Consider the following 20,702-nt stretch of genomic DNA (forward strand, 5'->3'; position numbering starts at 1 on the left):
ATCTCCTCAATAGTAGCTCAGGAGGTGAGTGGAACTGTGTGTGTGTGTGTGTGTGCGCAGTTGATTCATTAATAGATTCCATGTTTATTATATAATTGATCAATGTTAACCCTCTGAGACCCATAATACACCCGTTTTTGTCTTTCTTAGGGGGGGTACAGGGGGTCTTTAGGGGAGATAGCAGGTCAACAGTAGATGTCACATAGAAGTAGTGTACATCATCTGAAAGCTGGGAACCTGAAGATTAATTTGAGATGCAGCTCAGCACTATGTGTCAAGTTGTTCTAATCAGATATCAGAAATTAATATGGATTAATTGATTAATTAAAATAAATGATCAATAATCCCTCCAAAATACCACATTAAGACACCAAGACCACCATAGAAAAAGCAAACATTTTCTCTCCATCTCTCTAATAGTTTAACCTTCTGCGTGAACAGTTAGCTCACCGATGCGATGCAACAGCCGTGATGGCTAATTATGGTTAGCAGAAGGCTTAGCTAAACTATTAGCAACATCTTCTCTCCATCTCTGAAACGCTTCGATGTTGTAGATTGCTAGCGCTACAAATCACCGTATGTCATCTCAAAGGTATGCGATGAAGCAGGAGCCATACTCCTTCGATTCTGGCACCCAACAACAAAGCAAAATTACATTTTCAACGTGTAAGTTTAGCCAACTATTCTGAGGTGATTTGTGTTTGCCTCCAGTCTTTCCTTTGTATTGCCTCAAGCTAACACCGTGTCGTAATCATGACATCTGCATGAATAGGGTTCTACAAAGAGGGTCATCTCCACCTCCCAGTCCTCCATCCATCAACGTACCCAGTCCTTGACTACTTGCCCCGGGTGCTGCCGATGTGTAGGCCTACACGTGGCTCATGTTAGGTCCCAGAGGAGTTCAGATGCTGCTGCTCATTAATTACACTGTTCACAGCTCCTTCCCCAGGGTCTCCATGTGTACATGTGTGTATTTAAGTTGATATACCACAGACCCACTTTCATATAGGTGCGAACATTCATCTATAATGAATGCTCTTTTTCTGTTGTGTGAACAGTTCTCACTAATAATTAGATTTCCAGTAACTCCTTTAAGTACAGGCCCCAATTTAGCCCCATTACCAGATCATTTTCATAAGGTTTGATTTTTTTATGTTAAGAACATTTCTTAAAGGGATTCAATGTAAGAATCAGAAATGTCTTGTTAACAGCGACACCTGTAGCCGTTAAGTCAACGAAAGTCAACGTCCTGTTGCTCTCACTTGTGCTCGCTCTACATAGACATGAACGAGCATCGCTCAAAACAGTGAGGAGACACACGTCAGCTAAAACCACAATATCACTCTGTATTTCATCTGCTTGGCAGTAATGTTAGCTGACCAGACGAAGGTCTCTACAGGCCCGGCCGATGTTGATACTGGTGTTAACTTTTCCTGCTTCAGCCTCCCGACCGCGGTCAGAAGGCTCAAGGGAGACACCGTAGTTTTGGTCGGAGACGATAACGTTACTCGCTCCGGAGCCCCGTCCCTTCACTCAGCAGCAGGAAACAAGACACGGGAAAACCTCTATTGGTTTTGAGGAGCTGCAGCATTTATTTCTGCACAAACTTCTACTGTACATTCACTAGATATTCTCAGAGCTAAACTAACTCTTCTGCTCCGCTGCTCGCTCGTTTCGCCGCCGCTCGTGCACACACACTCCCACAACACTAGTTTTCCTCCGACGTCGGTCACATTCCTGTTTTGCAAGACGGGCTTCATTAGATATAACTTTGCGGTTTTGGTGCTTCCGTGTAGTTTGTGTTGGAGTCTGAATTGTGGTGGAGCTGCTGGTGGAGGCTGGTCGTTTGTTTGCATTAGCGGACTCCATTTCTTCAGCTGAGCTGAAGAGAGAAAGCACACGCGAGCGCATGACGTAACATCCACTGGGACACTGACCCAGTGTCCTTCCAGTCCTTTACATTAAAAGCAGTCTACGGGCTGATAGAGGAAACATAGAAAGTTGTGGAAGGTGTCATATTTTAGGTTAGGTTACAACCTGTCCCCTCATTTGCAATAAAAAACGATTTATACGTGTAAAAAGTTATATACAGTACCTTTAAATATGTCTTAATTGAATTAATGTAATATTACCTAATTGAGTCTTTTAATTCTTAAAAAGAATTAACTTGTGTTACAACAGATATTGGTAAACTTATTTTAGATTATTCTTGTGCTGATGTTGACATGTTGTACTCTTAAAAGTATTGTAGCTCTGTGAAACTTCAACAGGATTTTTAGTAATATCCTTCATGGTCTATCTAGTAATTAATCACTGTCATCAGAGCCCACACACAGTTGTAAAGGTACAAGGTCACGGTTCTGTAGACAAGCCGTAGAGGCTGTGGTGTGTTAGAGATCATGAGAGAGCAGGTGTAGTAAAAAAAGATGGCTGTATTTTAAATGTCACCTTGGCCACTTTCAAGTTGTCCTCATGTCATGTCATAGGAGCAAAGAGAAAATATATTAAGCTGTCTTTACCTTGCTGACACAAAGGTTGATAGATGTGAGCAGGGCTAAAATAGTAACCAGGGATAAGAATGTGTACAGAAATAAAAGTAGTTGCTGGTAAGACTCACACTTGTTTACATACATGTTCTGTTCTGTTCAGAGATGTACTCTGTCATGATTATTTATCCATTGCTCAGTGTGTTGCAACACTGCTTACATTTACATACACATTCATATTCCACTACTATTCTAATTATGATAATATTATGAATTTGATATAGGTCATGTAAACAGCATACTCCGTTTGGTCGTATTGCTCTGGCTCTATCTATCTGGTGTGGAGAGGAGGTCGTGTTGCTATGGCTCTATCTATCTGGTGTGGAGAGGATGTCATGTTGCTCGGGCTCTATCTGGTTGACGTGGAGAGGAGGTCATGTTGCTCTGGCTCTACCTATCTGGCGTGGAGAGGACGTCATGTTGCTCGGGCTCTATCTGGTTGACGTGGAGAGGAGGTCATGTTGTTCTGGCTCTACCTATCTGGCGTGGAGAGGAGGTCATGTTGCTCTGGCTCTACCTATCTGCCGTGGAGAGGAGGTCGTGTTGCTCTGACTCTATCTGTTTGGCGACGCCGGGAAGCTGCTTGACATCCTCCTGGATCCACCTTCTCACATATGTTCACATTATACGTATTATTTTTTGTGGATTGTCTATGTTATATTTTCATGATGTTGTTACTCTGTAGACACGACATCTATTGCACGTCTGTCCATCCTGGAAGGAGGATCCCTCCTCTGTTACTCTTCCTGAGGTTTCTTTCATTTTTTTCCCTGTTAAAAGTTTTTTTTTAGTTAAGTTTTTCCTTATTCGATGAGAGGGTCGTACTGTAAAGGACAGAGGGTGTCGTATCCTGTACAGATTGTAAAGCCCCCTGAGGCAAATTTGTGATTTGTGATTTTGGGCTATACAAATAAAATTGACTCGACTTGACAGTGTGCTGCCCCACAGCATATTTCTAGGTACTGCAGTCCTCAACAGTCAAACACAGAGGTGAAGGAAAAACCTGAATAAACGAGTGTAGAAAAATAGAAAACATTGTTGGGCTGTAGAGTAACCTCATACAGCTGTATATAATGCTTAAAGAGTGGATGAACAGACTAACGGGTCTCTCTTTCTCTCTCTCTCTCTCCTGTAGGTTATGTCTCTGGGTGCTGATGTGTTACCAGAGTATAAACTGCAGTCCCCCAGGATCCAGAAGTGGACCATCCTTCACTACAGTCCATTCAAAGCCGTGTGGGACTGGGTCATTTTGCTCTTAGTCATTTATACAGCCATATTCACTCCTTATTCTGCTACATTTCTTCTGAGGTTGGTGCAAATTCTCACAACAACTGTTGCTCACCTGACCTGCATGAGTTACTTATGAAGATGCAAGGGTTCCCTTGCTGTCCTCTGAACTACTGTTAGAACCAATGATGAACTCTTTTCCTTATCCAGATTTTGGATATTTCATTATTTAAATGTACTTTATTTCACAGTTAAAGTTCAAAACATTAGCAATGAAATGTGGGGATTTGGGGCCACTAGTAGGCGCTGTAATAAATCACGCACAGATTTAATAGGTTAGACCGATATGCAGAGCACAGAAAAAGCAGCACACAAACATTTCCAATATTGTGCTGAGAGCATATGGACAGGGTTCATAGTAGCAGTGTACTGTTTGATATTGTGAGTAGAGAAGGAAATGATCAGGACAGCTCATTCAGATCAGTGTGTGACACAAGGTGTCCTGTCAACTACTGCCATATCTACCTGGATACAAGGTCTTAAATTAACTTTCTTCACTTCTTGCCACTGTGGCAGACAAGTATTTTTTTTGTCTGCCACTTTTGCAATCTCTGCGCTAAATGAAGAAATAACGTTTTTGATATGATATCATTCAATGTTTGATATATTTTATAAAAACATTATATGCACAGTAAATTACAGTGTTCGAATTAAACCGTAGCTTCCGGGATACCCTATTTTTCTGAGGTGGGAGGTTAGTGTACACAGTACTGTACTGTACTTTGTTATTGTCATCTATAGTGGTTATTTGCATAAAAACACACAATTCAAATGATTATGATTATTTAAATATTTGATTTGATTAAAAAACTCTAAACAGGTCATAATTCTCTCTCTATTATTTTTTTTGTATTGATGTGAAAACATCTCCTTCAAACAACTGGATTTATTCAAGTTTCTCGCCAAAAACTTAATTTTACGAGATTACATTTGAATGCATCATGATAACGTTGTAAACTACCTTAACCCAATAGTCCTTTTGCTGAGCAGACCGTGAACGTCTCACAATAATAACTCAATGGCACCTCTGTTAACGTTAGTAACTCCATTATTTATCCAGTCAGGACTGCGCTGCCCACCGGCTGCTAACAGCTAACATTACTAACTCTCATCCTGCTGATTTCAACACAGATTAATCAGGGAAAAATAGTGTGCGTCCCCTCAGGTTTAGTAGAGCCATGCTGTTGAGCGTTTTTTTTCTCTCCGCCGTGGCTCCGGTCCCAAACAAACTGAAACATGGTACGTCATTGTGCATGCGTAACAGAGCATCAATAAGAGGAATCGATAGTCACAGAGGCATGAGATGCCAAGAAAGCGGACAACTACGGTTCTCTACTCCCATCACTAGTGTTATATTTTTGAAGAAAATAGTTAGAAAAAAATGTCCTTATCATCAATGGACATGAAATGTACCCGCAATTACAGAATAACTCAATTGTTGATATCGGGGGGGCAAGTCTGTAAATGTGCCTAAAATTACGTGTAATCCTTCAAGTAACATTTTTTGTTTTCAATGCTGTGGTCTAATAATTTTGTGTGTTTTTTTTTCAGTGAATGTTTCATTCTTGCTTGGAGTAAAACCCACTGATTGATTTATTGATGTATTTGTCTTTAGTGACCAGGAGGAGGCAGCCATACAGACCTGCGGTTACTCCTGTTCCCCCCTCAACGTGGTGGATCTCATAGTGGACATCATGTTCATTGTTGACATCATCATCAACTTCAGGACCACATACGTTAACTCCAATGACGAGGTGAGCTTCTCTCTGTGTGTGAATGACAGACAGAGTGACTAATTAACCAATTCAATGACCCACTGGCTCATTTATAGAGATCATTTTGTAGTTTCAAGGTCAAACAAATGACCTTCTCATCAGATCATGGTAAGAATAGAGGTTTCATTTTTGCCTTATATCTTCAAATATGTCCACTGATTTTTGTTCATTATTTTGTAATATAATTGTACTGTGTTGTTTTCTCTTCTATACTTAAAGGGACTATTTGTAACTTTCAGAAATGCTTCTTAACAGCGACACCTGTGGCCGTGAAATCAACGAAAGTCAGCGTCGGGCTCGCGCTTGCTCGCTCTAAATATACCTGAACGAGCATCGCTCAAAACAGTGAGGCGACACAAGTCAGCTAAAACCACAATATCACTCTATATTTCACCTGCTTGGCAGTAATGTTAGCTGACCAGACGAAGGTCTCTCCATGAACATGATTTAGATCTGATCCTAGTGTTGGCTTTTCCTGCCTAAGTGCAGGCTGATGCAGCGGGGCTCTGCAGCATGTCTCCTCTGCTCTCTCCGCCCGCAGCCGGAGAGAGCAGAGGAGACACCGGCACCCGGTCGGTAACGAGAGGGTAACATAACTCTCTGAAGAGCTCCGTCACTTCACAAGACACGGGAAACCTCTGTTGGTCTGGAGGAACTGCAGAATTTATTTCTGCACAAACGTCCCCTGTGCATTCACTAGATATTCTCAGAGCTAAACTCTTCTGCAGTGTGTAGTAGTGAGCGCGCGTTCACGTCTAGAGGTGGAGCGAGACAGCGAGGACGCGCGCGCATTCTGAGTGAAGGAGAGCATGCAGCGGAGACGAGGCTCCAGCCACACGCGAGCGTGTATATGCGAACGCGCATGTGTGACGACCCGCTACATTTATGCGCGTACAAAGTTACAAATAGTCCCTTTAAAATTGATTTTTGTAGAAAATGTTATGCAACATGCACATGATTACGATAATGTCATAAAATATGCAAAGTAGAATGGCTTAACTTAACTTAACAAGCTATTCCACTGGTAAAAAAAAGGTATGCTATGTTAAAATAAATAGTTGGTAACGGTGGTTGCTTAATTCTTGAAAAGACCCCAAATATAGAAAAACCTAATGAATCCATTGGTACCAACCATGTCATACTAGCTTTTCATGAAGGAGGTTAAATAACGTACTGTACTGTACTGTGTGCTGTAATATGATGATACATGTTGCGTACTGTTTGTGTTTCTTCTCCTCAGGTGGTGAGCCACTCCTCTCGGATTGCAGTCCACTACTTCAAAGGGTGGTTCCTCATCGACATGGTGGCAGCCATTCCCTTTGACCTCCTCATCTACCGCTCAGGAGAGGAGGTGGTTAGGGGTGGTGTAGAGGGAGAGGTAGGGAGGAGGGAGGGAAAGAAGAAGATAGATGAGGGTGGGATGAGAAATGGAGGTTTAGGTAAAAAGGGAGACGGTAGGGAGGAAAGACTGTTGGGACTGCAGAGAAACAGGGAGGAAGAGAGAAAGAGGAGAAAGAAAAAGAACATCTGGAGACTCCAATAACAGTCCTTATTTATGTGATATTGCTTTTTATCATTTGTTCACTCACATTACATTTTGTATCCAGTCACATAGTCACACAGCCGCTCTCTGTCTCCTCCTCCTAACAGACCACCACACTGATTGGCTTACTGAAGACGGCTCGGTTACTGCGATTGGTTCGCGTAGCCAGGAAGTTGGACCGTTACTCAGAGTACGGTGCAGCTGTCCTCTTCCTCCTCATGTGCACCTTCGCCCTCATCGCCCACTGGCTGGCCTGCATCTGGTACACTACTCTACTTTACTTTACTTCAGTATTTTTACCTCACACTCAAACTTGAACGCAAGTGGTTACGAAGCCTATGTAGATAAGGGATAAATGTAAAAACATGTAACACTATTACTAATAATGAAGTTAAGCAGATACACAACACTGATATGCAGAAGAATATACAAAAAAAATCTCTTTAAATAACTCCTGAAGCAGACTAATTATATGCACACTTTTTCTAGTATTGATAGTTTAACAGACTCAGTAGAGAACAATTCAATAGGATGGGAGAGATTTGGAAAATTTTGACTTGCATATATGAAATTTTCCCGATAAAATTAGTAAGTCACCATTCAATTGTATTTTCTGGCTTTTTTTTTCATAATATAAAATAACTTATATGATTTGTTAGATTTGCGGTTTTCTCCGGAATGCTGTTTAAATATTAGAACTCATGAAATAAATAATTTGTTGTGTCTTCTTCATCATAACAGAAATCTCATTGACACATCTACAAATCTCAAATCGTCACATGTGTTGGATTTTCCCCGGAAAAACGGGCCTGGGTTTTTCACATTAAACGCAGTCAATAGGCTAATAGAGGAAACCCAGAAAGACACGGAAGTACTGATTTTTTTAGGTTAGGTTACAACCGGTTCACACATTGGCAATAAAAAACGATTTATATGTGTAAAAAGTTACATACAATCTATTTAAAGTGTCCTTTCACCAGCTGTAGAATTCCACTAGGCATAGCATTTATTATAGCTTGACATTTTTTGAATGTAATGGGAAACGTTTTAGATCCAAGAAATTCCTTACAACTACCAATTTTAGCAAATTTGATTTATTCGCTCTGGTGATGTACTCATTATTGCGTGTAATAGTTTTGTGGGGAAATAAATTGTGGAGAAGTAACTATTGATAACTTAAGAATCCGTTGATGACATCTTTGTGGTAATTGTGCTGCATCATAGTTACATACAGTAATAACATAAATTGTTGGTCTCCCATTTTCTAAAAAACACTTTGTGTTGAAATACCAAAAGAATTCTGGAGCTTTCAAAGTGTGTATAGAAGGAACATTTTACGTGTCTTCTCACCCCAGGTACGCCATAGGTAACGTGGAGCGGTCGACCTCGGCTGGGATTGGCTGGTTGGACAATCTGGGTGAGCAGCTCGGGACGCCGTACAATGACTCCGTCATCGGGTCGGGTCCTTCCATTAGAGATAAATATGTCACAGCTCTGTACTTCACCTTCAGTAGTCTGACCAGCGTCGGCTTCGGCAACGTCTCCCCAAACACCAACTCTGAGAAGATCTTCTCCATCTGCGTTATGCTTGTTGGCGGTGAGTTCTACAAAAAAAAGACTTTTTAGCCACATCAGGAAATCTAGTGAAGCTAAAGTAACAGCAGTTTGGTTTTCATCTTACCATAGTTTAGTTAGTTTAGACGGTTGGACTATTCCAATATCCTCCACACTGGTCTACCTAAAGAGTCAAATCCAAAATCCAATCCAAGAACCTTTGGGTCTTCTGGTTCTTCTTCTTCTTATCTAAAGTTGGTGAAGCAGTTTTTGTTTTTTGTGGTCCCAGCTGCTGCAAAAACGTTCAAAATTGTATTAGATGGGCTCCAACATTTACATTTAGGGTTTTTCCATTAGCCCAGTCCACTTTAACCACACCACGCCATGTCAAGCCTCACAGCAGGGGGTAGCCGCACCAAGCCGTGCTGCTTTGGACTTTAGTTTAAATCCTGTGTTCCTGTTTACTACTTTCCAACCCGATCTCATGCCGCCGGTCACGAGTATGCATTTGAGCCTTCTTGCGTGTCATTTAGTACGCTACGCAAGTGTCTGCAGTTAGGTTTATGCAAGAAAACTAACTTAGGTTGAGGTAACAAAACCACTTTGTTAGGGTAAGGGAAAACATCATGGTTGGGCTTAAAATAAGTAAGAAAACTAAGTAAAACATGTACGGAAACAACGTAACACAAATATAGAAAACACGTCACAAACGTCGATAAAAAAATGTGACATTCGCCACGAGACAAACGTCACCAACAAAACAAAACAACAATCTCGAACACGGGTCTGCTGGTTAAAAGTCCTGTGTTTGTTTGACCCATCAACCTCCACATCCGCCCACCAGCAGTAGTCTTTTTAGCTTTTTATACTATGTCATTAACTCTTACCATAGCATTTATAGGGGAATGCCTTTACATTGCAGCCAGTACAGGGTACTTGGCGTACAAATGACACTCAGAAATCAAGAAAGGCGTACTTATTGCACCCTAAACGCCTTGCGCATTATCGTGGCACTTATATGCCTTTTTGTGCGAACGGGCTGGTACTTTTACATGTCAGCCTAATTTTACTGTTTACTCAGCACTTTCAGCTGTATTGGAGCTGTGTGAAGTTTCTGTTGTCGCTGATTGACATTAAAAGGTTGAGATTAGCATTACCATTGCTACCATCATTTACAATTGTCCATCATTCATTAATGTTGATGGAATCCATGCCAGCATGCTTTGTATCGTGTAATTCCTTTATTATTTTATGGTTGGTTTTTGTTGGTTTCTTGTTCTCAGTGCCCTAATGAACTAGACAAGCAACTATTAAACTCCTTGTTTGAGTAATAGATAAATGATACGAGGTCTCTGTTTGGGTTTCCTCTCTAGCTCTGATGTATGCCAGTATTTTCGGTAACGTGTCAGCCATTATCCAGCGGCTCTACTCTGGTACGGCACGTTACCACGCCCAGATGATGAGAGTTCGAGAGTTCATCCGCTTCCACCAGATCCCCAACCCTTTGAGACAGCGGCTGGAAGAGTACTTCCAACACGCATGGTCATACACTAATGGGATAGATATGAACGCTGTGAGTATGGGAGACTTTCAGGTGATCTCACGCTTTCTCTGTCAGCCATATTGGAAGTCCTCAGCTCAGCTAACTCTACAGAATAGGCATGGTTTCCTATTGTCTGTGTTGTGTATGACTGGTTCTTTTCCCCATAAATCTAGTGTGTGCTCAGACAGTGTTGGCTTGTTGGCTAGCTAAATCTGTTCAGCTAACATTCTGATTTCATGCTGATGTAAATACGACTGTAAGATTACTTCATTAAGGGATCATGTTTACAGTTTGCGTATTAATCCAAGGTTGTCCTCTCTTTGTGTCCCCCGTCCCTGCTGCTCCACCAGGTTTTAAAAGGTTTCCCAGATTGTCTCCAGGCAGATATTTGTCTCCACCTCAACAGGTCACTGCTGCAAAACTTTAAGGCTTTTAAAGGTACAGTAATACTATATTACTATACTATTACACATGAAAAGTGGATCTTTTACGAGCTAAATTAGATATCACACATTCAGAGTGGTGCAAAGTAAGTACATTTACTCAAGTACTGTAATACAAGTTTGAAGTTTTTTTAACTTAAGTAATTCCATTTTACTTAAAGTAGTTCACTTAACAGAGTAGTTAACGCTATGCCTCACTTATCAAATACTATTATGTTTAATAAGAGTATACAGAAACTCATTGTCTGTTAGTATCACTAACTTCCTGTAACACAGCAGAGTAAATTTAAACATTGTTTAAACTTAAACATGTAAACCAAATCAGTAAATAGTAAACCTTTTCTGAGACATTAGAAACTACTTGTCGTTCCCTCCACAAAAAATTACAGTTTGACCTCGCAATGTGTTTAATATCAGCTTCCAAAATACTTTCAGTTTAGCCATTAAGTTATAGGAAATACAGCTCACCTTCACAGCGCCTACACAACACGCAGGAGAAATGGGACCACAGGCCCAGTGGGCCTGGGAGCAGGGGAGAGGCGGAATAGGAAACCTCAGACGGAAGAGATTGGCGACGTAGGCGGGGCCGCCTGTCAGTGGCAAAAACACACACTTTTAGTGGACATTAACTGAAGGTGCCAGGTTGCTCCAAATGATTTCATTACATCCTGTTTATTCGGCCGCAGCGTTCTCCCTCAACACTGGACCAATTTCAGAAATTGTTGTCTCCATTAGTCACTTAAACACAAAAACATGGGAACATACAGGTTCCAGGTTGAAAAATGCCAAAGTCACCCTTTAAAGCATCAGTAGGTAGACTTTTTTCTGGGCATCATTGGGCAAAAATTCCATGATAACCTTTTAGCATATTGTAATTCAAGTGTTCTGAGAGAAAATTAGCCTCATGGCTCTGTTTACAGGCTTTAAAAAATCTAGCCCGTGACGGGAGACTTTGGCCAATCACAGGTTGTGATCTCAACATGGTCGCAAACTTTCTCATTTTACAGCTAAACTGTGCACTACAAGATGTTTCTGAAAACATTTGAGGAGAGAAATAGGCATTACAGTTATAGAATATTGATTCATATTTGATCAGCGCTGCCTAGTTTGACTGTTTGGTCTGACTTCGACAGCCGGCTCATAGACGGCAGCTGGACGGCAGACTCCAGCACAGCTCTGACTGCTTGTTTTCCTCCAGTTTGTGAAATCCTGCAGATTAGGAGCACCGGAGGACACAGAGGCGCATGATTTTTTTTAGATTACCTCTCTCATGCACTATACTGTCAGGATATAGTGACCGTTTTATAAAAGTAACTATTTTTAATCATATTTGCTCCGTTTCTACCCACTGCAGCTTTAAGTAAAAGATCAGGGGCAGAGTTCATCTTCCACCACTGGTCAAATATGTATAGAAACCTAGTTAAAGAAAAGATCAAGAAGAAACAAATGTTCTTGTAGCATTAGACCAACACGTTGTGTTTGTTATGGTGTCTATAGGTTCCACTAAGGGCTGTCTGAGGGCCCTAGCCATGAGGTTTAAGACCACCCACGCTCCTCCTGGTGACACCCTAGTCCATGCTGGAGACCTGATATCAGCTCTGTACTTCATCTCGAGGGGATCCATAGAGATCCTCAAAGGAGACGTTGTGATAGCTATACTGGGTAGGTGCATGCAGGAGGCTCAGGTATACTGTATATGCTAGTGGCTCCATCAAGTGGCCACAGGAAGAGTCTGTAATGTCTCTTACATGAATAATAAATGCACACATCAAGATTCCTATTTGTTCATATACCCTGACTCGTGTTTTTCTCCTCCAGGGAAGAATGATATCTTTGGGGAGCCCATCAATCTGTATGCTCTGCCAGGAAAATCCAACGCTGATGTCAGAGCTCTGACCTACTGTGATCTGCACAAGATACACAGGGAGGACATGCTGGAGGTATCACGTGTTTTTTTACGTTTTCCCGCTTAAAACCATCCAGTTTCTGAGGACTAAGTGAATGAATGGCTGATAACTGAGCAGGTGTTTGTCGGTCCATGTGATAAACACAGTATCACTAACATCAGTTTATTCACAGAGTCCTTTTCTTTAAACATGGATCAGTTTTTGTTTTTTTATGTTATGTTGGCAGTGCTGATTTCCCCTTATTTGTGTTTGCAGGTTCTGGGAATGTATCCTGAATTTTGTGAATATTTCTGGTCCAACTTGGAGATCACCTTCAATCTCAGAGACGTATGTTACTCTACAGCTCCTCTATTTATTGAAACCAGGTGGAAATTATGACTACGCTGGAGATGTCTTGAATTTGACGCGTAATAATTTAGAAGGAGACATCTGGCATTCACATGTCAGATATATATATTTTGCCGTGTGTGGGGGGCCGTTTCAGTCTGAACATTTTGAACGTGTGTTTAATGAAACTGAATGGAAATATCACAAATACTCTGTCAAGCTGTACAGCCATAGTGGACCACTATCTAACATGGATTGTTTGACATACAAAATGTTGAATGAAATGTTGAACTTGATTCTTTTCTCTCCCTTCCTTGTCTGCAGGCGAATAATGAAGCTGTAGGTTTTCCGAGTGGAGAAGACTCCGACTGTGACGGGTTCAGCAGATCTCAGAGGAAAGACAAACGCTCCTCCACTCACACAGGTACTGTAGCACTTCACAAAAATACACACAGCTTGTGAGGACAGATAGAAACTGCAGAGATGCACTGCAGTCAAGGTGGATCAGATCAGACATCATCACTCCCACTCCGTGACGGATGTGAATTCCGTTTGTAGTCACACTCGTAGCTGAATGAAGCAGACTTCTTTAAGGAGTAGAGTATAAATACAGCTGCAAGTTTTGGGATGAACTTCCCTCTCTCCAACAGAAACTGACGTAACGTTTCGTAACCGTGGTTTCGTATCAAGCGGAGGGGATGTGCAAAGGTTCACAGTATTAAGAATAAAAAGAAGAGTTTGCATGTTCTCTCTGTGTCAGCGTGGGTTTTCTCCGGGTTCACCTGTTTCCTCCCACAGTCCAAAGACATGCAGATCGGGTTCATTAGGTGTGAATGTGAGTGTGAGTGGTTACTGTCTCTATGTGTCAGCCCTGTGGTGACCTGTCCAGGATGTACCCTGCCTTCGCCCAATGTCAGCTGGGATCGGCTGGGAAGTGGTTACAGATGATGGATGGATGTTTATGAGCTACTTAATTTTTGCAACATCTGTAAATATACAACATTTTACAATCAGATATACACGTCTACTGTTTTCTAGACTAGACAATTGATCCTAAATACAATGTAACCTTTAAGTTGTTAACGTCTGTATGGCCATATTAAAGGTACTGTTTGTAACTTCTTACACGTATAAATCATTGTGGGTCGGTGTCCCATGCGTTCTCACGTGTGGCTACGCTGTTCAGACTCAGACTCCAACACAAACTACACGGAAGCACCAAAACCGCAAAGTTATATCTAGTGAAGCCCGTCTGTTAAACAGTGTTGACTCTTCCTGCTTCGGCCCCCCGACCGCGGTCAGAAGACACAGGGGAGACCGTAGCTTTGGTCTCCAGGGCCGGAGTCTCTGCTGTACTCTGCTCCTCTGCTCCTCTGCCTACCTTCACTCACACACCTTGTTCTCACTCGCTCTCTCGCTCCACCTCTCACGTGCATGCGCGCACACTACACAAAGAGTTAGTACTGTAGCTCTGAGAATATCTAGTGAATGTACAGTGGACGTTTGTGCAGAAATAACTGCTGCAGCTCCTCCAGACCAACAGAGGTTTCCCGTGTCTTGTTTCCTGAAGTGACGGGGCTCCGGAGCGAGTAACATTATCGTCCCCGACTGGGGCTGCGGTGTCTCCCCTGTTCCTTCTGACCACGGTCAGGAGGCTGAAGCAGGAAAACACAGTATCAGCATTGATTCATGGAGATTGTTAACAAGCAATTTCTGATAACAAACAATTTCTTATTCTTACATAGAGTCCCTTTAAATGTCTATCTTAGTTTGAGCAGTTTACGTTTGTAACGGTATTTGCACGGAACTTACATTTGTACGGAGCGTGTTCCATGAGGAACACAAAACGTAGTTGCAAGTCGGCATCGACACAGGCTCGCTGTTGGAGGGTTTTATAACCCATTTCCACTCACAGAAGTGGGTAGTGAGAGGGTGTGTGTGTGTGTGTGTGTGTGTTCGTGTTCATTTTTTCTCTCTCACTTAAACCAAAATGATTCCTCAGCATTATCTAACAACAGCATGTTCAATGTGGTTCTGACACATCACTAACCTGAAACACAGGAAAGAAATGATGAGACAAGGAGACATGTCTTCCTTTGCTGAATTCTCTGCTGCTATGAGGGCAAATCACAGCCTCACGCTGCCACCTACTGTTGAGAAAGTGCTACAGCGAGTGCACTAACTTGGTCCAAACACCAGATCACTCATACAGAAAGTAAAGAAAGTCTTTCCAAAAAGAAAAGAAATACATCACATTAAAACCAAACGGTTACATTCACACACAAATGCGATAACACATTAGTGGGAGGGCATCACACCAACTCACAGTGGCTGTTTGTTTGTATCTGTCAGGTTACACCGTGTCAGTGGGGAGACAGAGAGCTGCCTACACATGTAGAAGAAGACACAGTAACTGGGAGCAGCGTACCGACCACAACAGAGACCATCATAAACATACACTGTAAGACCTGCAGCTTTGTTCCCCACCTATAAAACATACGGGTGTTTCTGCAACTACGGTCACTTTGGACTCTCCCAAATAAAAAAATAAAAAATCAACCTTTATGAATTTGAATTTGAACCATCAGTGTACATGTTGCGCTTAATGACAGATATTGCAATTCTAATGTCTAATGTCCTTACCAAGGAAATGATATGTTTTGCTAATATTGCAGATAAACGGCAGCTATAGCAAGGTCTGCTACGTTAGCTTTGACTCGTAGCATCTAATAGACATGAATTCAACAGTAATATTAAGTTCTTTTTTAAATGTAATTCAAGCTGTATGGTATAAGGACACACAATAAATACATGGGCGGCCCAACCTGCTGACTTCTGTTTCCATGGAAACTAGATCTGTTTGGCTTTGGCCAAACAGATCTAGTTTCCATGGATAAAACTTTTACAATGGTATTTGTTCAGTGTCGCGGTAAGGACTCAGTATAATGTGGGACAGCCGCATTTAGATAAAAAAATCATATAAATGATTTGTAAACAAATAAATAATTTGAATATGGTGTAAAGTAATATGTATATAAAACAATTCCATTTGAAATTATGTCATATTATAATTGAATTAGCTCATTTGAACATCTCAGCATTGAGACCACAGTTGTGGGACATAAAATGCTCCATAAATTTGATCAAATCACATTATTTAGTAATTCATTTTTTATGTCAAGATGGGTAATATATTTATCAAGCACTACAAATGTTAACATAAATCCAAAATTTCATTGCTGGGACTTAAAAATAGTTACAGAAACACCCATCATTCCTCCCCATTCGAAGCCCTGAACTCATTGTTTCTGTAGATACGGCCCCGTGTTCTCCAGTGACGATGAAGAGGAGGGTTCAGAGGTGACCGGCCCCGCTCACACCTCCATCATTCGTGCTGCTGACAGAAACACTACGAGGTGCCCTGACACTGACAGGAGAGAGAAGACCCGTAACCCTTTAACAGGCAAGTGTAAAGATACATTCAAGGCACGTGGGATAATAAAAAAAAACTGTGAATAGTGGTGGCAGCTCCGCCTGGCTCCGTGTGTGTCTCACTGTGTATCTGTGTGTGGACCAGATGCAATCTCAGGAGTGTCCAACATCTTTACGTTCTGGGGCTCAGAGAGTCAAGAGGAACAGAGATACCAGGAGGTGCCCTGCTCCCACAGCCTCCCCTCACCTCCTCCTCCTCAGCCTCCCCCCCAGCAGCTCGTTGACCTGCCCTTCTCCTCCTCCTCCCACCATCCCTCCAGCCCTCCTCCTCCTTCTCGTCCTCCTGCTCCAACCGTCATCTCTCGGAGGCAGAAGGTGGAGTTAGAGAAGAGATTGGAGGCGCTGCAGCGACAGATAACCAGGTTGGTCACAACAGGGCTTCATCAGGGTCTTCATCAGTAGTGGTGATAACTTTACATGTATGTCACATTTCAAGTCAAATACCACAACACCAGCAAAACAGTTGTAACAGCTTAAACTCTGAGTGCAAAGAGGGGTGCACTTCACATCTACATCTAAACAGTGCCTAGCTATCTGTTATATATATTTTATCTATCTATCTATCTATCTATCTATCTATCTATCTATCTATCTATCTATCGGTATAAATAATATGTATGTATTGATGAGCTCAGGAGCTCAGCAGTCTTATGGCCTGTGGTATGAAGCTGTCCCTGAGCCTGCTGGTGTGGAACTGGATGCTGAAAATAAGTCTGAGAGACTGATTAAACACCGTAGCATCCACCAGTTTAAAAGCAAAAACGGAAGAAATGGACATGAACTGGTTCATTTTTTTATGACGGTGAACTTAGTTCAAAATTAAGAATTGTGAACTAAGAATGTGAACTAGTTCATTTAAAGGGACTGCTTGTAAGAATCCGAAATGTCTTGTTAACAGCGACACCTGTGGCCGTTAAGTCACAAAAAGTCAGCGTCGGGCTCGCGCTTGTGCTCGCTCTACATAGACATGAATGAGCATCGCTCAAAACAGTGAGGAGACACACGTCAGCTCAAACCACAATATCACTCTATATTTCACCTGCTTGGCAGTAATGTTAGCTGACCAGACGAAGGTCTCTCCATGAATCAATGCTGATCCTAGTGTTGGCTTTTCCAGCTTCAGCCTCCCAACCGCGGTCGGAGGGAGACACCGGCACCCGGTCGGAGACGATAATGTCTCCGACCTCAGCTAGCTGAGTGACGGCAAGCAGGCAGAGGAGCAGAGGAGCAGAGTACAGCAGAGACTCCGGCCCTGGAGACCAAAGCTACGGTCTCCTCCGCGTCCTCCGACCGCGGCCAACACTGTTTAACAGACGGGCTTCACTAGATAGAACTTTGCGGTTTTGGTGCTTCCGTGTAGTTTATGTTGGACTCTTGTCTGAACAGCGTAGCCACACGCGAGCGCGCATGGGACACCGACCCGGTAGATTTATACGTGTAAGAAGTTACAAACAGTCCCTTTAAATCTGTGTGAACTCTGAACTGTGAACTAGCTCTTGTGAAGTGTGATGTATCTGCAACAGATAACAGTCATGCAGCAGCTTGGTTGTAGAACTGACTGGTTAGCAGCTAGCTGGTTTTTCATGCTGGGCTGCTGCACTGTCGCAGACGTATAGTATAGTCAGGTATATCTCAATACTGCTGTGTGTGTGTGTGTGTTTTCCAGGTTGGAGTCTCATATGTCAGCAGACATCGGGACCATCTTGCAGCTGCTGCAGAGGCAGATGCCAATGATCCCACCTTCCTACAGCACCCTGACATCAACACCTGACGCACCCTCCTCCCCCATCCTGTCCCCCACTGCTGCCTCCCCCACAGACCAGTCACCAGCCGCCGACCCCCAGCAGCAACATCAAGTCCTTCAACAGCTTGAACCAGAATCAAACCCTCTTGATTTTGTCCCCCATCTTACTGCCTCCCCCCCTCTTATCCACACCTCACCCCTTCACACTTCATATCAGACACTGTTTTCTTCCCCAAACTTTCCCCACGACACCTCCACCTCTCCACCCCTTCCTCCAACTTCCACCCAGTCTTCCTCCTCTGTCCTCACTCAGACAGGAAGTCAGCGTGTGTCTCATTCACCCTCACCCCTCGCCGCCTTAAACCCCCGGCTCCCAGGGAGGCTTGATCCACCAGTCCTTCCTGTCCGGACACAGAGCTTAGCCTCTGTCTCACAGGTACTGTAAACCTTTCAGTAACACAGTCTCTTAATGTTCAGAAGAGGATCGGATATATTGTCAAAAAATGTTCAGTTCAGTCTCAGAATTCTGACTCCATATCTGAAGTATTGTTTTTCCTCAGAATTCAGACTTTTCTTGACATTTTTTGCAAGGTTCATGTTCACTGATCTCACAGTAATGAGTGGAATGACCATGACTTTTTAACAACACATTATATGTGGGGCAACGTGGAAAAAATGTCAAAGCAACCTTCAGAGACACACAGGCTTCTGTAGATTCCGAAACGTACTGTATGTCCTTACTGTATGTCTCTCCATAGCAGGATGTGGACACACATTGTGAGGAGCAGTCCTCCAAACTCAGCCCATCTGTCGACAGCCAACACCTCCTCCAGCCAACGCCTCCACAAGACAGTCCCTGTCCTCCCACCGTCGGTCAGTCAGAGCTTCACCTCCAGAGTGGAATCAACCCAGCAAAAGAGGACCTGCTGAGCCACTCGCCTGCTCAACCCAGCACAGAAGCAGCATCTAACCAATCGGAGTCGCGCGGGAGCCGGCGGCGCCTGTCGATGCCGGGAGGGCCGGCGTCATCGCTGGACAGCAGCTAGCTGACTCAGAACCGCAGTTCAAACCCAGGTAGTTAGCGGAGGTTTGGCGTGTCACCACACTGCAGAGAGTCCGCTCTGAGCTTTGTGAACAAGCTTTTGCAGGATGATTTACTGTCATCCGTCAACATAATCATATCTAGATCACAATAAATGATCAAAAGTTTGTGGATCAAACCCACATTTTGGAACCCCTGCCCTTTGTTTAGGCTCCTAGAGTTAGTTTGAGATAGTACTCCTTTTAGCTCTGGTTTAGTCTCCACTAGATCCTAAGGGAAAAGCCTATCAGCATTATACAAACGTAGCTACGAGAGAGGAAGATGAATGTTCTTCACAGCGGTTGAACTTTTTCTATTCATGCCTCTTTAAGGACTGTTTTGTGAATAGGACATTTTGACCACAGAAGCAGTGTAAAGTCATTTATTTCTCTTCATTTTCTTTCTGTGTGACATTATTCTTCAAAGCTGGCAGCTATTTCTTAACCTTTATTTAACCAGAAACGTTTCATTGAGAGCAGTGCTCTCTTTTTCAGGAAGGTCCTGCTCACATGTTGACAGCTGAAGCTGCCTGGTACAACCACAGTCTAACCTGTCGGTCAGTGAGCAGCTCCACTGGAGCACCTGGGGGGTTAAAGGTTAAAGGCACTACTCAGTGGTGGTAATGAGAGCGCTGTTCTTTCACCTTCCCACATGGATTAAATAATCAACCCTGCCATTGCTGGGGATCAGACCAAGAAGCTCTCAATCTAGAAAAGTTGTATCTCATACTCGCAGGGCTCATAAAAAGTCTCATTCAGCAAGACAGTATGCACGAACTACAAGGTGCAGTGCACATAGGGACTTTGCAGTTGTGTCACAAATCTCCAGGCAGGCATGTGTGGCCAACTCTGTCTCTAACAAAATTACATCTCCATGCAACTAATGGGCATTTTCAATATTTTTTCCCAGATTACGGTCACAGTTTTAAACAGTTTTGGTTTCACACATGGCACGTCCAGCGGTCTCCTGGGTGAAAGTCCTGTGTTTGTTTGACCCACCCCGGACCTCCTCCCTACGCGGACTGTTATTATTATAAAGTTGTGATACGTCAAACAAATGTAATCCGGGAGAGAATATGCTTCCCTTGAAACGTAATTCACAATGCAGTTTCGTTCGTATGGGAACGTAGTTTTTTGGGGGTATAGGGTAGAATACATGTGTAATATAATTAATGAAGTTAGAAAATAGGCAATTCCAAACACTGTAGCGATGATGTAGATCCATTGAGTAATGTTATTAGTAAGCTTGCATTAATGTGGTTAATTTGTCATCTAATTTCTGTAACTATGGCACAGTCATGTTTTTAGTCCCTCTGTCTAGTATATTTCATCACACGGTATAAATAATGAACACCTGCTCAGTTAACCTAAGAGGCATTTCAGAACAGAGGCTAAAAAGCTGGGCACACTGTGAAACAGATGCTGTACGTAGTCTGTTGTAGGTTGTCTGCCTGGAGTGAA

The 20,702-nt window shown here is 42.7% G+C and overlaps 1 protein-coding gene across 1 annotated transcript in view; it reads left to right on the plus strand.

Annotated features, from left to right (window-relative positions):
- LOC119498759 (potassium voltage-gated channel subfamily H member 6-like) overlaps positions 1 to 19,207 on the plus strand; it is a 60,275-nt gene extending 41,068 nt beyond the window's left edge. The window contains exons 8-23 of the mRNA XM_037787809.1: positions 3,682 to 3,854; positions 5,449 to 5,587; positions 6,849 to 6,962; positions 7,259 to 7,413; positions 8,507 to 8,748; positions 10,079 to 10,278; positions 10,599 to 10,686; positions 12,189 to 12,353; positions 12,510 to 12,631; positions 12,854 to 12,925; positions 13,250 to 13,349; positions 15,278 to 15,386; positions 16,240 to 16,388; positions 16,503 to 16,779; positions 18,084 to 18,597; positions 18,920 to 19,207. Of these exons, the coding sequence (XP_037643737.1) occupies positions 3,682 to 3,854; positions 5,449 to 5,587; positions 6,849 to 6,962; positions 7,259 to 7,413; positions 8,507 to 8,748; positions 10,079 to 10,278; positions 10,599 to 10,686; positions 12,189 to 12,353; positions 12,510 to 12,631; positions 12,854 to 12,925; positions 13,250 to 13,349; positions 15,278 to 15,386; positions 16,240 to 16,388; positions 16,503 to 16,779; positions 18,084 to 18,597; positions 18,920 to 19,207 (2,907 nt within the window). The remainder of the gene's footprint in view (positions 1 to 3,681; positions 3,855 to 5,448; positions 5,588 to 6,848; positions 6,963 to 7,258; positions 7,414 to 8,506; positions 8,749 to 10,078; positions 10,279 to 10,598; positions 10,687 to 12,188; positions 12,354 to 12,509; positions 12,632 to 12,853; positions 12,926 to 13,249; positions 13,350 to 15,277; positions 15,387 to 16,239; positions 16,389 to 16,502; positions 16,780 to 18,083; positions 18,598 to 18,919) is intronic.
- Positions 19,208 to 20,702: the final 1,495 nt, after the last annotated feature.

The sequence above is a fragment of the Sebastes umbrosus genome, chromosome 12 (assembly GCF_015220745.1).
Source record: "Sebastes umbrosus isolate fSebUmb1 chromosome 12, fSebUmb1.pri, whole genome shotgun sequence".
Classification (NCBI taxonomy): Eukaryota; Metazoa; Chordata; class Actinopteri; order Perciformes; family Sebastidae; genus Sebastes; species Sebastes umbrosus.